At 42.5% G+C, this 14,418-nt stretch overlaps 2 protein-coding genes across 13 annotated transcripts in view; one reads left to right on the plus strand and one right to left on the minus strand.

Annotated features, from left to right (window-relative positions):
- SCYL3 (SCY1 like pseudokinase 3) overlaps positions 1 to 4,113 on the plus strand; it is a 65,267-nt gene extending 61,154 nt beyond the window's left edge. For 3 of the 8 annotated variants that reach the window (XM_049881278.1, XM_049881284.1, XM_049881279.1), the window contains 3 exons: positions 616 to 777; positions 2,087 to 2,775; positions 2,962 to 4,113. In XM_049881278.1, the coding sequence (XP_049737235.1) occupies positions 616 to 777; positions 2,087 to 2,775; positions 2,962 to 3,033 (923 nt within the window). In that variant the 3' untranslated portion in view covers positions 3,034 to 4,113. The remainder of the gene's footprint in view (positions 1 to 615; positions 778 to 2,086; positions 2,776 to 2,961) is intronic. The other 5 variants (XM_049881280.1, XM_049881283.1, XR_007516890.1 and 2 more) reach the window with 4 other exon arrangements.
- Positions 4,114 to 4,208: 95 nt separating this feature from the next.
- FIRRM (FIGNL1 interacting regulator of recombination and mitosis) overlaps positions 4,209 to 14,418 on the minus strand; it is a 58,786-nt gene continuing 48,576 nt past the window's right edge. For 4 of the 5 annotated variants that reach the window (XM_049881263.1, XM_049881265.1, XM_049881266.1 and 1 more), the window contains 6 exons: positions 14,112 to 14,207; positions 11,809 to 11,922; positions 7,320 to 7,424; positions 6,476 to 6,556; positions 5,341 to 5,460; positions 4,209 to 4,447 (listed from right to left, as the gene is read on the minus strand). In XM_049881263.1, the coding sequence (XP_049737220.1) occupies positions 4,259 to 4,447; positions 5,341 to 5,460; positions 6,476 to 6,556; positions 7,320 to 7,424; positions 11,809 to 11,922; positions 14,112 to 14,207 (705 nt within the window). In that variant the 3' untranslated portion in view covers positions 4,209 to 4,258. The remainder of the gene's footprint in view (positions 4,448 to 5,340; positions 5,461 to 6,475; positions 6,557 to 7,319; positions 7,425 to 11,808; positions 11,923 to 14,111; positions 14,208 to 14,418) is intronic. The other variant, XM_049881264.1, reaches the window with a different exon arrangement.

Here is a 14,418-nt window from a genome sequence, read left to right on the forward strand (position 1 = left end):
AGATACTCATTTGTTCACATCCACCTGGATTACCGTACGATCTTAATAAGAAACCAGAAAAGGCACCACATACCACAGCAGCAGCAGCAGCTAAATTTTTCTTAAGCTAGAGTTTTCTGAAAAGACTTTCTGAGAGATAGATCATAGATGTTTGGCTCATCATAGAAGAGACTGGTGAGCCCTGGCTGCAGCTCACAGGTCAAGTTTATCATTACACGCAGCTTTGGCTGAAGGGCGCGGGGTGCAGCTGCGGAGGGTCATAAGTCTCAGACAAACTTTATTCTTAAATGAAAGTATAATCACTTATGCTTTTAAATCACCACCAAAATGGCGGTAGCTTTTATGACCAGGGACCCTGTAAGTTACCTGTCTCATCCAACCCCTCACCTAATGCTTAAGTCCTTTCTGTTCCGTCACCACGTGGACATTCAGCCTGCGCGTAAACACTTCCAGGGACAGGCAGTCCATCCGTGACAGGTGTGTTTCTTCAAATAGGGAGAGGTGCAGTCTCTCTCTGCAGCTTGTCTTTTGTCAGTCATTTCCCACTGAGCATGTAATAGATGAAGCAGCAGTGTACTGTCCCCTTCACTCTCTGGGTTTTTTCTTTGCCTGCAGATTCTCCCACGCACGTGGCCTGCAGCCAGGACCGTCAGAGCTTCGCAGGCTTGGAGCACCCCTCCTCTAGTGTATTCCCTCAGCATCTCTTTGCTGGCAGCATGCCCATCAGCAGCAAGCAGCACATACGGGGCGGTGACTCCATGACTCTTGTACAGAAAGGTAGAAATAATTACATTTGTAAAGCTTTTCTAGTGCTTGGATGGTTTCTTGGGAATGAAAAATTTAAATTCTGAACATTAAGGGCATTTTGGGAATTTTGATACTGATTTATTATACAGTGAGACCTGTGAGAGCTGATCTCGAGGGGACTGCCTCGTTTTCTTGGGTCTCGCAAGTGTTCTGCCTTGATGGGGTGCAATCTTACCACTTTCCTATTGCTTTTAGTGGGAAATAGTTTTCCTTCTCTGACAGGTTTCCACCTTACACAGGTTCTGGGTTTTGCAGGTTTTACTGTATATAATTGTACAGTCAGCACTGGGCTCATCTGTTGCCCTGGACTATTGCATGTCCAGGCAGTCCCCGGATTATGAATGAGTTCTGTTCCTCAGTTTGTCTTTAAGTTAAAATTGTTAAGTTGGAACAGTTAGGTATGGCTTGTATCTAATGTCAAGAGTTTGTCTTAGTACATTGTGTACCTTTCTGTGCATAGAAAACATTAAATACTTCCAGCTACACTAAAACATCTTTAACATGCTAATCTAGTGATAAGGTTTTGATAGGCCTGTGCCTGTTATTATGAACCGTTGTATGTACCTCAAATTTTTAACATAATAGGCTTTATGAGGCTGGTTCATAACTAATTCGTGACCCAGGCGGGGACTGCCTGTATAGCTACTCTTCCCCATAACTGGCGAGAAGAGCCATTTGACACCACTTGAATTCTTTTTACACCAGATAGTTTACTTTGGGACTTCTGATGCCTAGTGCAGCATTTTCCAGATCATACCCAGGACAGTAGATGTGGAAGATGTTCACAGGCGTGTGAGGAGTGCCGTGGTTAAGTCAGCCAGGGGAGGTGTGGGCAGCGGGCCTTCACAACACGTTGCACAAAGTTTCTCAGTGCCGCGGTTACACTCGAGGAAGTCTCTCTAAAACTAGGGTATGTTAGGGAAGCCACGCTTCTTCATTGTGCACAGAATTAACACCTTGAGGGAAATAGAGCATTTCTGTTTACAGACGGTAAACACTGAGTGTGAATGTTGAGTGAAGGATTGGGTGCTGTGGTTGGTTAGGACTTGGTGTGCTTCTGTCGGGTTACAGTTGAAGTATCTGGCTAACTTTACCTGACACCTGTGATGTTGATCATACTTTGCCGAGGTGTCTTTCTTGCAGTTACGTGTGGTTGGCTATTTCCAGGTCATTAGCTCCGTATGTGTCTTCAGCTTGGCTAAGTGCTAACCTTCCTCTAAGTGTACTGCTTGCTCGTAGCCAGCATTTTACAAGAATAATTCCTGTGTATATTCCATAGGTGACCAGTTTTCTCAGCGTGTTAAATTTGCCATGAATGGAATCTCAGATGTGAAAAATACTTCAGAGGAAAGTGAAAACTTCCCATCAGATTCCAAAAAGTCTGAAGAGTGGCCTGATTGGGGTGAGCCTGAGGAGCCTGACGACAAAACGGTCAACATACACGTTTGGCCTAGAGAGCCACGTGATGCTTCCAAGTCCCTGTCCACTGTGAAGGAGGAGTCTTGGGATGACTGTGAGCCCAGCAATCTAGATCCTGATGGAAACCTCGGAGGCAGAATCCGTGCTTTCAGACCTGTCACCTCAGGGGAGCAGAAGCCCATCCCTGCTCTGCTGCCGCTCACTGAAGAGTCTGGGCCTTTGAAATCAAGCTCCTCCCCAGAGACCAGGCTTGTACAGAGCGGGGATGACCCAGACCACATCAAGCCGCCAAAAGTGTCATCACAAGCAAGGTCGCTCAAGGTTCCGTCGGAACTTGGTCTAGGAGAGGAGTTTACCATTCAAGTAAAAAAGAAGCCAGTTCAAGATCCTGAGTTGGACTGGTTTGCTGATATGATCCCAGAAATTAAACCTTCAGCTGGTTTTCTTATTTTACCTGAACTGAGGACAGAAATGATGGCTCCCAGCAAGGACGATATCTCACCAGTGATGCAGTTTTCCTCAAAATTTGCTGCAGCAGAAGTTACTGAGGTGAGGATTAGTGAATTGTGGTACTAGTTAAGGATGTCCCTCCTGGTCTCAGTCGCACTGTCCTGCCCTTAATAAACATGTTGTTTACCCAGTGAGGGGAAAGACCAGTGTAGGCAATTGGTTAAAATGGTCGAGTCAAACATAAAATGAAATCAGCTCCTATAAATGGTATCTTCCCTTCCCTAGAAAACTGTACTGATGGCCTCAGCTAAGTGTTTAATGGTCCACTTGTTAGCACGAATAACCTTATTTGGATGAAAAGAGATGAAGCCAAGAATATGGTGTTATCAAACTGATTTTATTGGGTTATATGATCCTTGAGAATTCACTGTCCTACCATCTGGCTTTGTAATATTGGAACCAAGGTAATCTTTCCTTTTGTATTGTTTTACTTAATATGAGAAATGAATTCTGGCATCAAAAGACAAGTGATGGCTCCTTTTATACTCTTTACTTTCCTGCAAGTGATAGGCCTCTTTTACTTTTTTTAATTGTGCTTTAGCTAAGAGTTTACAGCCCTAGTTTCTTGTTCAAAAAGTTACACACATAGTTTTGTGACACCAGTTGCAGTCCCCACGATGTGACAGCACACTCCTCCTTTCCACCCCAGACTCCCTGTGTCCACTTGTCCAGTTCCTGTCCCTTCCAGTTCTTGGACAGGAGCTGCCCATTTGGTCTTGTATCTGACAGAACTAAGCACGTTCCTCACGTGTGCTATTTCTTGCCCTTTTACTCCATAGTGCCCGATACATGCATGGTTTTTAGCGGGTTGCTCCTGGTGTGTTTTCTTTTGCAGGAAGAGGCTGGCGGCTGGGGAGAAGAAGGGGAGCTGAACTGGGAAGATAACAACTGGTGACCACGGGTATGAATTAAACTTTAGGAAAAAGGATTCCTTTTGTTGTCTTTAATCAAATTAATACCTCAAAAGTAGGCTCTGAGGACAAGAAGACCCAAGGCAGCCTGTTTTTCCCATACCAGGAGCTCTTTTCTTGTCTGTGCCAACTGCAGTGTGAGACCCCAAGAGGTGGCTGGAAGCCCAAGGAGGGGGAGGGCCCAAGTGCACCCGACTGAGGCCGGTCTCTGTGAGAGTAAGCTGTATTATGGACTATGATGTACTGGAGAAAATTAGCTGTAAAGTATATAAATGATTTTAAATGACTAAGGCTTCCTTAGGCAGCTTATTTATTTGTTTACAGTCATACTATCTGAGTGAATGAATGGTCCTGTGTGGACTGACCCTTCCACTTGTATCACATTGTACCAAAGTTCTCAATGAGAAATATCCCCAACTATACTGTTCTCTAAATGTCCAATAAAGACTATTTTCACTAGATTCAACTTTACAGAAGCTGTTTTATGTGTTAGAAAAGGTAAACACGCTCATTACATCAGTTTGCTTTACACAGTACACTGTAGGCTGACAAAGCAGCATGTACCCAGTTACGTCTAGTGATAATCAGGGCCGGTCCTCTGAGTCTCTACCCTAGAGCAAACAGCGTCGTAGCTTCTCAATCCTCCCCTGGAGCGCCTCCATTTTCATCAGCAGCCAGTCTGGAGCGGGAGACTTCTGGAGCAATGACTCAACTGCCTCCAAGGCCCCAGCTGCTGTCTCTACTGCCGACCTGTACTCCTCTTCCAAGGGGGGCTCCTGACGGGCTCTTTTTGCACACGGCTGCGAAATGAGGGAAGTGGGGCAGGTAATACCGTAATAGCCACTCTGAAAATGATAAAGAACTTTGCTTCTGGACTGTGGTGAAGCTTACTAGAGCAACTTCTGAAACTGTACAAAAGTTAATTCCAATCCATTGCTTCTCCACGAGGGCAAGCCCCCCACCCCCGCCCCAGGTCATCTGGAAAACTAAGTGAAGGCGTTTTTGGTTTGTCGGTGACTGGGGTGCCACTACCGTTCATTGCCCAGGGCCAAGGAAACTATCTACCATACAACAAAGGCATCTGGCCCTCCCGTGATGTATTTAACCTCAAAGATTTCAGGTATAAACGCTACATGTCTCAGACAACTTACTGATATACATTTAAAGTTGTGTTCTTTTTGTAAGAATTGTGACTAAAACTTCCCAAAACATTGCTCTTTTATGGATTACTATTTCAAATATACTGTTAGTGTTCAGAACAGTGTTTTGATTATCCTTAGTGTCAGATTTCTGCCTTTTCACAGGCAGACAATGCACGAGGCAAGGCATCCAATTAAACAATTTAGAAGGTAAGTCAGCGGGTTTTCTTCTGTGATTCGGATACTAGTCATTGGTACAATGTAGCTTCCCCAAAGGCTACTACAGATGAAAGTTGTCTTCTGGTTATAGTTGGTATGATGTTCAAAACTTTTTTTTTAAATAGTTCCACCTCTATGGATTTGATAACCTTTAAGTAAGAAGAAATGTGATTTTAAAAGAGCAACTACCATGAGAGAATTTTACATGTCTAGTTGTATTTGGTTTCTTAGAAGTTCAGTATGAGTTCAAAACCAAATTTTAATTGATCACTAAGTAAGAAGGGCAGAATTACCCCCTTGCTAAAGCTTGACCCATCCTGAAAAGAATCTCCTACCTGTAAAGACAACCACCTTGCTTCTTCCCTAGTCACCTTAACAAAGGGCTCCCAGAAGACCTCTCTCTCCTGTTTCACACGTTCCACTCTGGCGGCTTCAGTTTCATCGAAAAGCCCAGTCTGCCACAGATCACGAAAAACCAAGAAAATGGTGTGTGATGTTCAGAAAATGGAAAAACCAAGTAATTCGCTGTGTGTGTGCTTATAAGTTCTGAGTGTTAAGCCATTCTCTTAGCTTGTGAAGCAAGCAGTCGCTGGAGGTTAGCTGGACTCCCTGGTGACTTTGGAGGTTCATTACTGTTAACTGGTGTAACTTGGATAAAACCACTCTGCAGTGCTCTCCTCCCCTAGGGAACCACTGTAGAGGCCTCTTACCAGCGAAAAATGATAGTCTGCTCATCTCTAAGGTACGGCTAAGAAACCGGCCACACACACACTTAAATCTAGTTTGTATGTGTACATATACACTTATATAACATACAGTATGTATTTACTGTAGTATGTATGGAGTTCAATTTGATCAGTTCATTGTTAATACAGCCCTGTTTAATGATGGGGATATAGTGTTAAAGAAATGAAGTATTTTTAACCATCGTGCATTTTCTCCTGGGGATCCAACTTTGTGGTATAATGGTTCTGCCGGTAATTTTAAGTTAACCTTTAACTTACCTAACACTATAACCCAGAAATCTCAAAATATGTACAAATGTGGGAGCTAAGTTATTCAATAGTTTGTTTCCAATTGTAAAAATGGCTTTAAAAAAAAATGTCATGATCTTGGGAAAAAAAGATTTTGGTCTCCATCAGTGTAGAAAAGCCATGCCTAAATGATATCTGCAACAGTGGAAATAGGTATTCCTCTTGCTTCCTGTTCTACGTGTGGTGACGACATCCTCAGGTACAGCGAGTGCTCTTCCAGATGAGCCACCTTGGGGCCTGCGTTATCAGCGCTACCAGACCTCGGGCTGAGCGTTTCCTGTCTGCAACTTACAACATGGTCTCAACTGCTTAATAATGTTCCGTGTCACCACTGAAAAGTTTAGGATATCTAAGTTGGTTTACATTATGCAATTTTGAAAAAAATACAAAGAACAAAACAGGACATTACTATCTTGATTCTAAATAAACGAGATACCTTTTCCAGAAAGGATACAACTTTGTTCTTAGTTTCTTCAGAACTGAGGCACCATGGAACTACCTCCTCATGATTTGTTCCCTGTTAAAAGATCAGTAAGACCAATTTTGATACATTTCAACAATTTGCCAAGACAAATACATGAGTTTAAAAACTACCTTAAAAACGCACTTTAAAAGAGCGAGCCAGAGGAGTGAGAGAGGACAAGCTCATGGCTTTCCAGGGTACCTTGGGAGAGCACAGCATTGACTTGTGTACACAGGTACCGTGTGAGCTGTAATTACTCCAGGTCAGTCACACTGATTCCTCTATACCCCTCACGACCAACCACATGACTGCACACCCATGAAAGAGTGAAGGAGCACCCGTGCTGAATTAACAGGCTCAGGTTCATCGACCTAAATGGTAGGTTCAAGATGCAACGTATTGTCACTCAACCTCGAAATGCCGTCTGGATGACAAAGCTGAGTTAGTAGACCTGGTCTGAATGTCTTGCTAACCAGAGGACCTTAAGAAAGTCATCCCATTTATTTCCTGTAAAACAGATGATTAGTAGCGTTCCTTCCAGGGAGCCCAGGTGGCACACAAACGGTTAAGCTCTTGGTGGCTAACATAAAGGTTGGTTCGAACCCACCCCGCACCCGCATTTTATGAGCGTGATCTGCTTTCATAAAGATTACAGTCTAGAAAACCCTATCGGGCACTTCTACTGTCACATGGGGTCTCCATGAATCGAAAATTGATGTCACCCAACAACAACAACAGCTAAAAAATTCTACAGATAAATAGAAAAGCAGCTCAGTAAATGTTTTTGGAATCCTGAAGGACTGGTGCTAACACTTACCTCGGCAAACCGGGTAAAGGCCTCCAAGGTGTGCTGTTCTAGCAGCCAGTTCCTGTCAGCTAGCAGTAAGGCAAAAATACAGGAGAGGTTGGGCAGGACCTTGTCCTAAAAAGAGAACCAATGCTAAGTAAATACAGAAAAAGAAATCTCACTAATATACATTGAATATGCCGAATGTTGTAGAGTTCTGTGATTCTGTCCCAGTGAACACATGGCAAAGAAATTTGCTGAGATAGGCCATGTGCCTTTGTATTTCTTCCAAGAATTGTGGCCCAATCTCTTCTAAGGGGCTACCAGCTCTTAAGTGTACCCGGAGTAAAGGGATATGAATGAAAAACGAGAGGAAAAAAGCAGAACCATTAAATTCTCGTCATGCACGACACTCCCCTTCTCTGTCCCCTGATTCACACTTTCCAGTTCTTACTCTGTTCTCTCTAGCCACAGCAGGCTTCTTTTGTTCAAAATTATTTTGTTGTGCTTGTTTAAGATAATAGATCAATTTTACATTCAAAAGACACTCAGCCTTTTATGCCTACTGTTGGTATTTTTCACCCAAACTCCACCACTCAGTTTGTTGTTGTTAGATGGCATCGAGTTGATTCTGACTCATAGCGACCCTGTGTACAACAGAAGGAAACACTGCCTGGTCCTGTGCCATCCTCACAGTTGTTGCTGTGTTTGAGCCCACTGTTGGAGCCATTGAGTCAATCCATCTTGTTGACGGGCTTCCTCTTTTTTTGCTGACCATCTCCTTTATCAAGCATGGTGTCCTTCTCCAGGTAGTGATCCCTCCTGATAACATGTTCAAAGTACATGAGACGAAGTCTTGCCATCCTTGCTTCTAAGGAGCATTCTGACCTGTATGTCTTCCAAAACAGATATGTTCATTTTTCTGGTAGTCCACAATATATTCAGTATTCTTTGCCAACACTGTAATTCAAAGGCATCAATTCTTCTTTGGTATTCCTTATTCATTGTCCGGCTTTTGCATGCATATAAGGTGATTGAAAACAGCATGGTTTGGGTCAGGTGCACCTCAGTCCTTAAAGTGACATATATGCTTTTTAACACTTGAAAGAGGTCTTTGGCAGCGTATTTGTCTGATGGCATGCATCGTTTGATTTCCTGACTGCTGCTTCCACGGGCGTTGGTTGTGGATCAAGTAAAAGGAAATCCTTGACAATGTCAGTGTATCACCATTTATCATGATGTTGCTTAATGGTCCAGTTGTGAGGATTTTTGTTTTATGTTGAGGTGCAATCCATACTGAAGGCTGTGGTCTTTGATCTTCATCAGCAAGTGCTTCAAGTCCTCTTCACTTTCAGCAAGCAAGGTCGTGTCATCTGCGTATCAGAGGTTAATGAGTCTTCCTCCAATCCTGATGCCACGTTCTTCTTCATACAGTCCAGCTTCTTAGATTATTTGCTCAGCATACAGATTGAATAAGTATGGTGAAAGGATACAAACCTGATGCACACCTTTCCTGCCTTTAAACCATGCAGTGTCTCCCTGTTCTGTCTGAACGACCGCCTCTTGGTCTAGTGTTCTGGAATACCCATTCTTCATAATGTTATCCATAATTTGTTAGGATCCACACGGTTGAATGCCTTTGCATAGCATAGTCAATAAAACGGAGATAAACATCATTCTCGTTATTCTCTGCTTTCAGCCAAGGTCCATCTGACATCAGCTATGATATCCCTGGTTCCACATCCTCTTCTGAATTCACATTGAATTTCCGGCAGTTCCCTGTCGATGTACCGCTGCAGCTGCTTTAGAACGATCTTCAGCAAAATTTTACTTGAGTGTGATGTTAATGATATTGTTCGATAATTTCCTCATTCTGTTGGATCACTTTTCTTTGGAATGGGCACAAATACGAATCTCTTCCAGTTGGTTGGCCAAGTAGCTGTCCTCCAATTTCTTAGCAGAGACCACCTCTGCTGGCTTATCCTTTTCCATCCATCCTCTTAATGTTGAGCCATCTCAGGGAAGGATCTGGGTTCTCCTCTCCCATCCTCCCTGTTCTCTGGGTCCTCTCACACAGTGATCATCACCACATTACTAGTTCCAGGGGTAGAGTCTCAATCTACTTCTGGACTCCTCAAGTATATCTTGAGAAGGTCCATTACTCCCCTTCCTTGAAAAACTTTCAGTTGTCACCAGAAAATGACTTTTCTTGTTTTCCTCGATTGGCCACGACTTCACAGGCTCTGCCCATTGTTAACTGTTCAGCCTCTCAGTGCTGGTGTGCCCTGGGGTTCAGGCCTTGGACCTCTTGTCTAAAAATAGTGCCCTGGCCATCTCATCTAGTCTCATGGCTTTAAAAAACATCTCTACGCTGATGACTCCCCTAATTTATATCCAGCCTGGGCCTCTTCTCCTGAATTCCAGATTTGTATAACCAAATGCCTACTTGACATCACCACTTGAATCACAAAAAGGTATCTCAAATTGTGTGTCTAAAACTGGACTGCTGACCCCTCATCCCAATCAGTAATAATTCCCTCAGTCTTCTCCATCCTTCCAGTTGAGACTCCTTATCCAATCCATCAGCAAGTCCTGCTGGTTCTACCTAGACACGCTGACCCTTCTCATCACCTTCACTGCCGGCACCCTGGCCCAAACCTCCACCATCTCTAGCCTGGATTATTACAGTGGCTTTCAAATGTTCTTTATGGCTTCTCTCTTTCCCCATCAATCTGTTCTCCGTATTGCAGTCAGAATGTTCTTATTAAACCACATGTGAGGCCACATTACTCAGATTCTTCCAGTAGCTTCTCCTGTACCTCAGAGTAGAAGCCAAGTCCTGTCAATGACCTAAAAAGCCCCAACCCTTCCATGTTAGCCACACTGTCTTCCCTGAACAAATCAGGACTGCTGCCATTTCTGAGGCTCTGTACTTGCTGTTTCCCCGGTTCAAAAGACTTTCCCCAGATACCCAAATGGCTTGCACCCTTTCCTTCAGGTTCGTACTCACTTGTCACCTCAGCGAGGACTCTGCTGACAAGATTCCATTTAGAATTGTACCCTCACATGTACATTCACTCTCCTCTTCCCCGCTTACCGCCGTTTCATACACTACTGACATCGCTTTATGGCCTGTTGCCCCTCAGTGGGCTGGGGGTGGGCGTTTATTGGTTTTATTCATTATTGAATCCTCAGTGATGAAAACAGTGCCTGACACATAGCAGGAGCTCAGTAAAATTTTCTAGAGTGCATAAATGAATCTCATTTTACGGCTTTAAATGCATCCTATATGCTGATGATTCCCAAATTCTTCTTCAGCTCTGGCCTCACCCCGGGAATACATAAGGCTAAGCATAGTAACTTCTGCTAATAAAACATCTGTTCTACAACTTCTGGGGTCATTCAGGGCCTGTTAAAAACCAAAACCAAACCTGTTGCCATCGAGTTGATTCTGCCTCATAGTGACCCTAACAGGACAAAGGAGAACTGCCCCATAGGGTTTCCAAGGAGCGCCGGGTGGATTCGAACTGCTGACCTTTTGTTTAGCAGCCGTGGCTCTTAACCACCACACCACCAGGGTTTCCCAGGGCCTGTTAGCTACGTACAAATGAAGCAGCATTTTGGAATTATATTATGCAAAAAAAAAAAAAAAGCCCAAATGCAGTATTTTCAAACACTTTGGTCAAGCAAGCTGAAATGCAGCTGTCAAATCTACACTTATCTAATGAAGCAGTCTTACATGGATGGAGACAGGCTGTGTGGTTTTGTTGAGTTGTGAACAGATGCACTCACAAGAGAGCCCTTCAGAAACAAACTGGTTTCTAAGGAAAATTTTTGGTTTTAAAGATCTTAATTGCATGGACTGAGATACCCATCATGTGTTTGTTCCATTACATAAAAGGGCTTTCGTCAGTCTGCTCTTCCCATGAAGTTTAAAAAAAAAAAAAGCTATCTAGAATTGCTGGATTTGACCATAGTAAAGGCAGAACTCTCAATTTAGGAGAACGGACTTCAGCTGAAATTCAGAAGTGTATTACCTCTTCCTCCCTCACAGGAACCAGGTCTTTACAGAAAACCTTTATATATAAATATCCATTTTCACTCAGACATACTTTGCAGCATTTTCTGAAATACTGTCTTAAAAAAAATAGACTCACTTTTGTGGATACAAAACCAAGAAAATAACTTCAATGAATGACCAAATCTCCAATTTTCTATACTGTTCCCTAGAAGACATACGTATGCTTTCCTCATCTGTGTGCTAGAGCCCATCTGGAGTCTCACATACCAGACTGCAGCCAACCTCATAAATCATTTGTATGTCACCATATATTTTTCTAAAAGAAAACAAAATTCCTGTTTTGACAAAGTCTTCACCCTCTCTTCAGAAACTAATTTCTTTTTCCTAATTTTCATCATCAGCAATCCACAGAAAGTCACAGATTTAAAGCCTAAAAATTCCTTAATCACTAACTCTTGCAGGTTTTATGTACGAACAACAGGGTTAAGAGGGTATTACCTGGATAGCTTGAGGTATAAAAAGCTTCCCCAGGGAAGACAAAAAATCCAGCACTGCCAGGCGGGTATGGTCAGGAGGCTGTAACTGAAGCAGTGAGGGCTGCAGGGCCACCACCTGAAGAAGCGCAGAGCAAAAACACAGTTACAAATAAAAATAGTAGTTGGTATAGACACAGTGAGTAAGATTTGGAAGCGTATGTGGAAAGGGAAAACAAAATAGAAACCAGAACCAAAGGCTCCACAAAGCCTAAACTTCAAAGGTGGAATCTGAACAAGACAAGAGACTGAGGCAATTATGACAGCATTCTTCCTTCCACACCTTCCTGCCTCCAACCACTATAAAAAATGCACATTTTCCTGAAAAACTTTATATACCAAACCTTTAGAAGTAATTCTGTATTTTAAATGTCACGAGTTCATTATTTGAAGCAGGGACTGACAAACTTTTTCTGTAAAAGGCCAGACACTAAATACTGTAGGCTTTGCAGGCATGTGTGGTCTGCTGCATTTTTTTTTTTTTTTAATAGCCCTTTACAAATATAAAAAACATCCTTAATTCTTGAGCTGAAAACTGAAGAGCCAAATTTAACCAAAAGGCCACAGTTTGCCGATTTCTCATTTAAAGGAACACTGAGGTGAACTCTTCTATAAAGGAAGCAATACCCTATGAAATGATCATTTTCTCTCTGAAAAATTTATTTATGTTGAAATTCCAGAATTTTAGTTATTTGGGTAGGTACATGTCTTAATTTTCTAGTGCTGCTGTGACAGAAATACCACAAGTAGATGGCTTTAACAGATAGAAATTTATTCTCTCACAGTCTAGGAGACTAGAAGGCTGAATTCAGAGTGCCAGCCCCTCGGGAAGGCTCTCTGTTGGCTCTGGGGAAAGGTCCTGGTCATCAGTCTTTCCCTGGTCTAGGAGCTTCTCAGCACAAGGGTCCCAGGTCCAAAGAACACGCACGCTCCTGGTGGTTCATTCTTGGTGGCACGAGGTCCCTCTCCTTGCTTCTTTTGTATCTCAAAAGCAACTGACTCAAGACAGGACCTAATCCTGTAGATTGAGTTCTGCCCTATTAACATAACTACCTCTAATCCCGCCTCATTAACATCATAGAGGTAGGATTTACAACACACAGGACAATCACATCAGATGACAACATGGTGGGCAGTCACACAATACTGGGAATCATGGCCCAGCTGAGTTGACACACATTTTTGGGGGACACAATTCAATCTATAACAGTACATTGTATCAAAATTATCAGTATTTAATTAAAAACAAAAAAGCTTTTAGAACCAGCACATTCAAATTACTGCATTCAGTACAATTTAAAAGTCAATTATATACTGTATTTTTATTCTTTATAAATTAGTAATCCATGCCACACATTAGTAATAACTAAAGAATATATCTAACTAATAAATATTTATTAATGCTGACTTCTTCATGTACACAACCATTAACCAGAGCTGACTAAACACAAAGCTGTTCTTAGTTTTCCTTTCTCAGTGCTACTGAGATGTACTGTGATGGAATCTCACCTCTTCCATCATCTCCTAAACAGGAAGGGCTAGTTTTTCTTTGGAAGTTTTTCTTTCCTTTATCCTACCGGACCCTGAGTTTAAGCCAACGCTTGATCTGGGGGATCAGTTCTGTCCAGTGTGGACTCGTTCCCAAGCCTCTCGATCACTTCTGATAAGATGAAAGCCTTTCTCTGTCTCTCTCCATCGGCTTAAAGCCTCCAAAGGAGGTGCATTACCAAGGCACCACCATGAGCCCCCCAGACATGACCCAAGCTGACGGTGCTAGCCGTGCAAACCAGGGGCCAGAGGGGAAATTCAGTAGTGCTCTTCTTTCAAAATGATTTTTTTCTCAAGGAAACAGGGTTATCCTTAAGCCATATTTGTCCTACTCCACACTCCCACTGCTGCTTAAGGGCCTCTGAAAATGCTGCGAATGCAAGGTTTAGCACATAAGCTGTCCGTGACTCCTAAGCACAGGGATTTTCATGGGCAGCCAACAGCAACAAAAGTTATAACTGCTCAGTATCAGAGTGACAGGGAAGAAAATACAAAGGCTGAATTAGCAGCCCAGTATAGTACAATACTAGAAAGAAGAAATGAGGAGACATCCTTGAGGAAGACAAAGATCTTAATGCTTACGCTCAGTCCAGTGAGAAATGGATAATAAGCACTGAAAATAAATCATTAAAAAGGATTGTTTCTAGAAAGTTGTTCTAAGTCACTCCAGTTTAAGAACTTCCTTAGTAAACAAAGTATCAGCTTGCTCTCTGTTCTTACCTGACTTATCAGCTGAGGATCTAGAGTTTGAATGAAAAATCCCAATAATGGAAGTAAAAGGCTGAATGTTTGTTGAACATAAGGTTGACCCGTTACCTTAAAAAAAAAAGCACAAAAGAATTTTGGTGAAAAATTTCAATTACACAAAAGTATACATAATATTAGCTTTTACTGAGCATTCATTATGCACCAGGAAATATGGTAAGCATTTTATATTTATGACCTCATTTATGCCTTACAACTACATGAGGTAGATATTCTTGCCCCCACTTTGACAACAAAAACAACCCACTGCCATCCAGTCGAT

Source organism: Elephas maximus, chromosome 3, assembly GCF_024166365.1.
Source record: "Elephas maximus indicus isolate mEleMax1 chromosome 3, mEleMax1 primary haplotype, whole genome shotgun sequence".
Taxonomy (NCBI): domain Eukaryota; kingdom Metazoa; phylum Chordata; class Mammalia; order Proboscidea; family Elephantidae; genus Elephas; species Elephas maximus.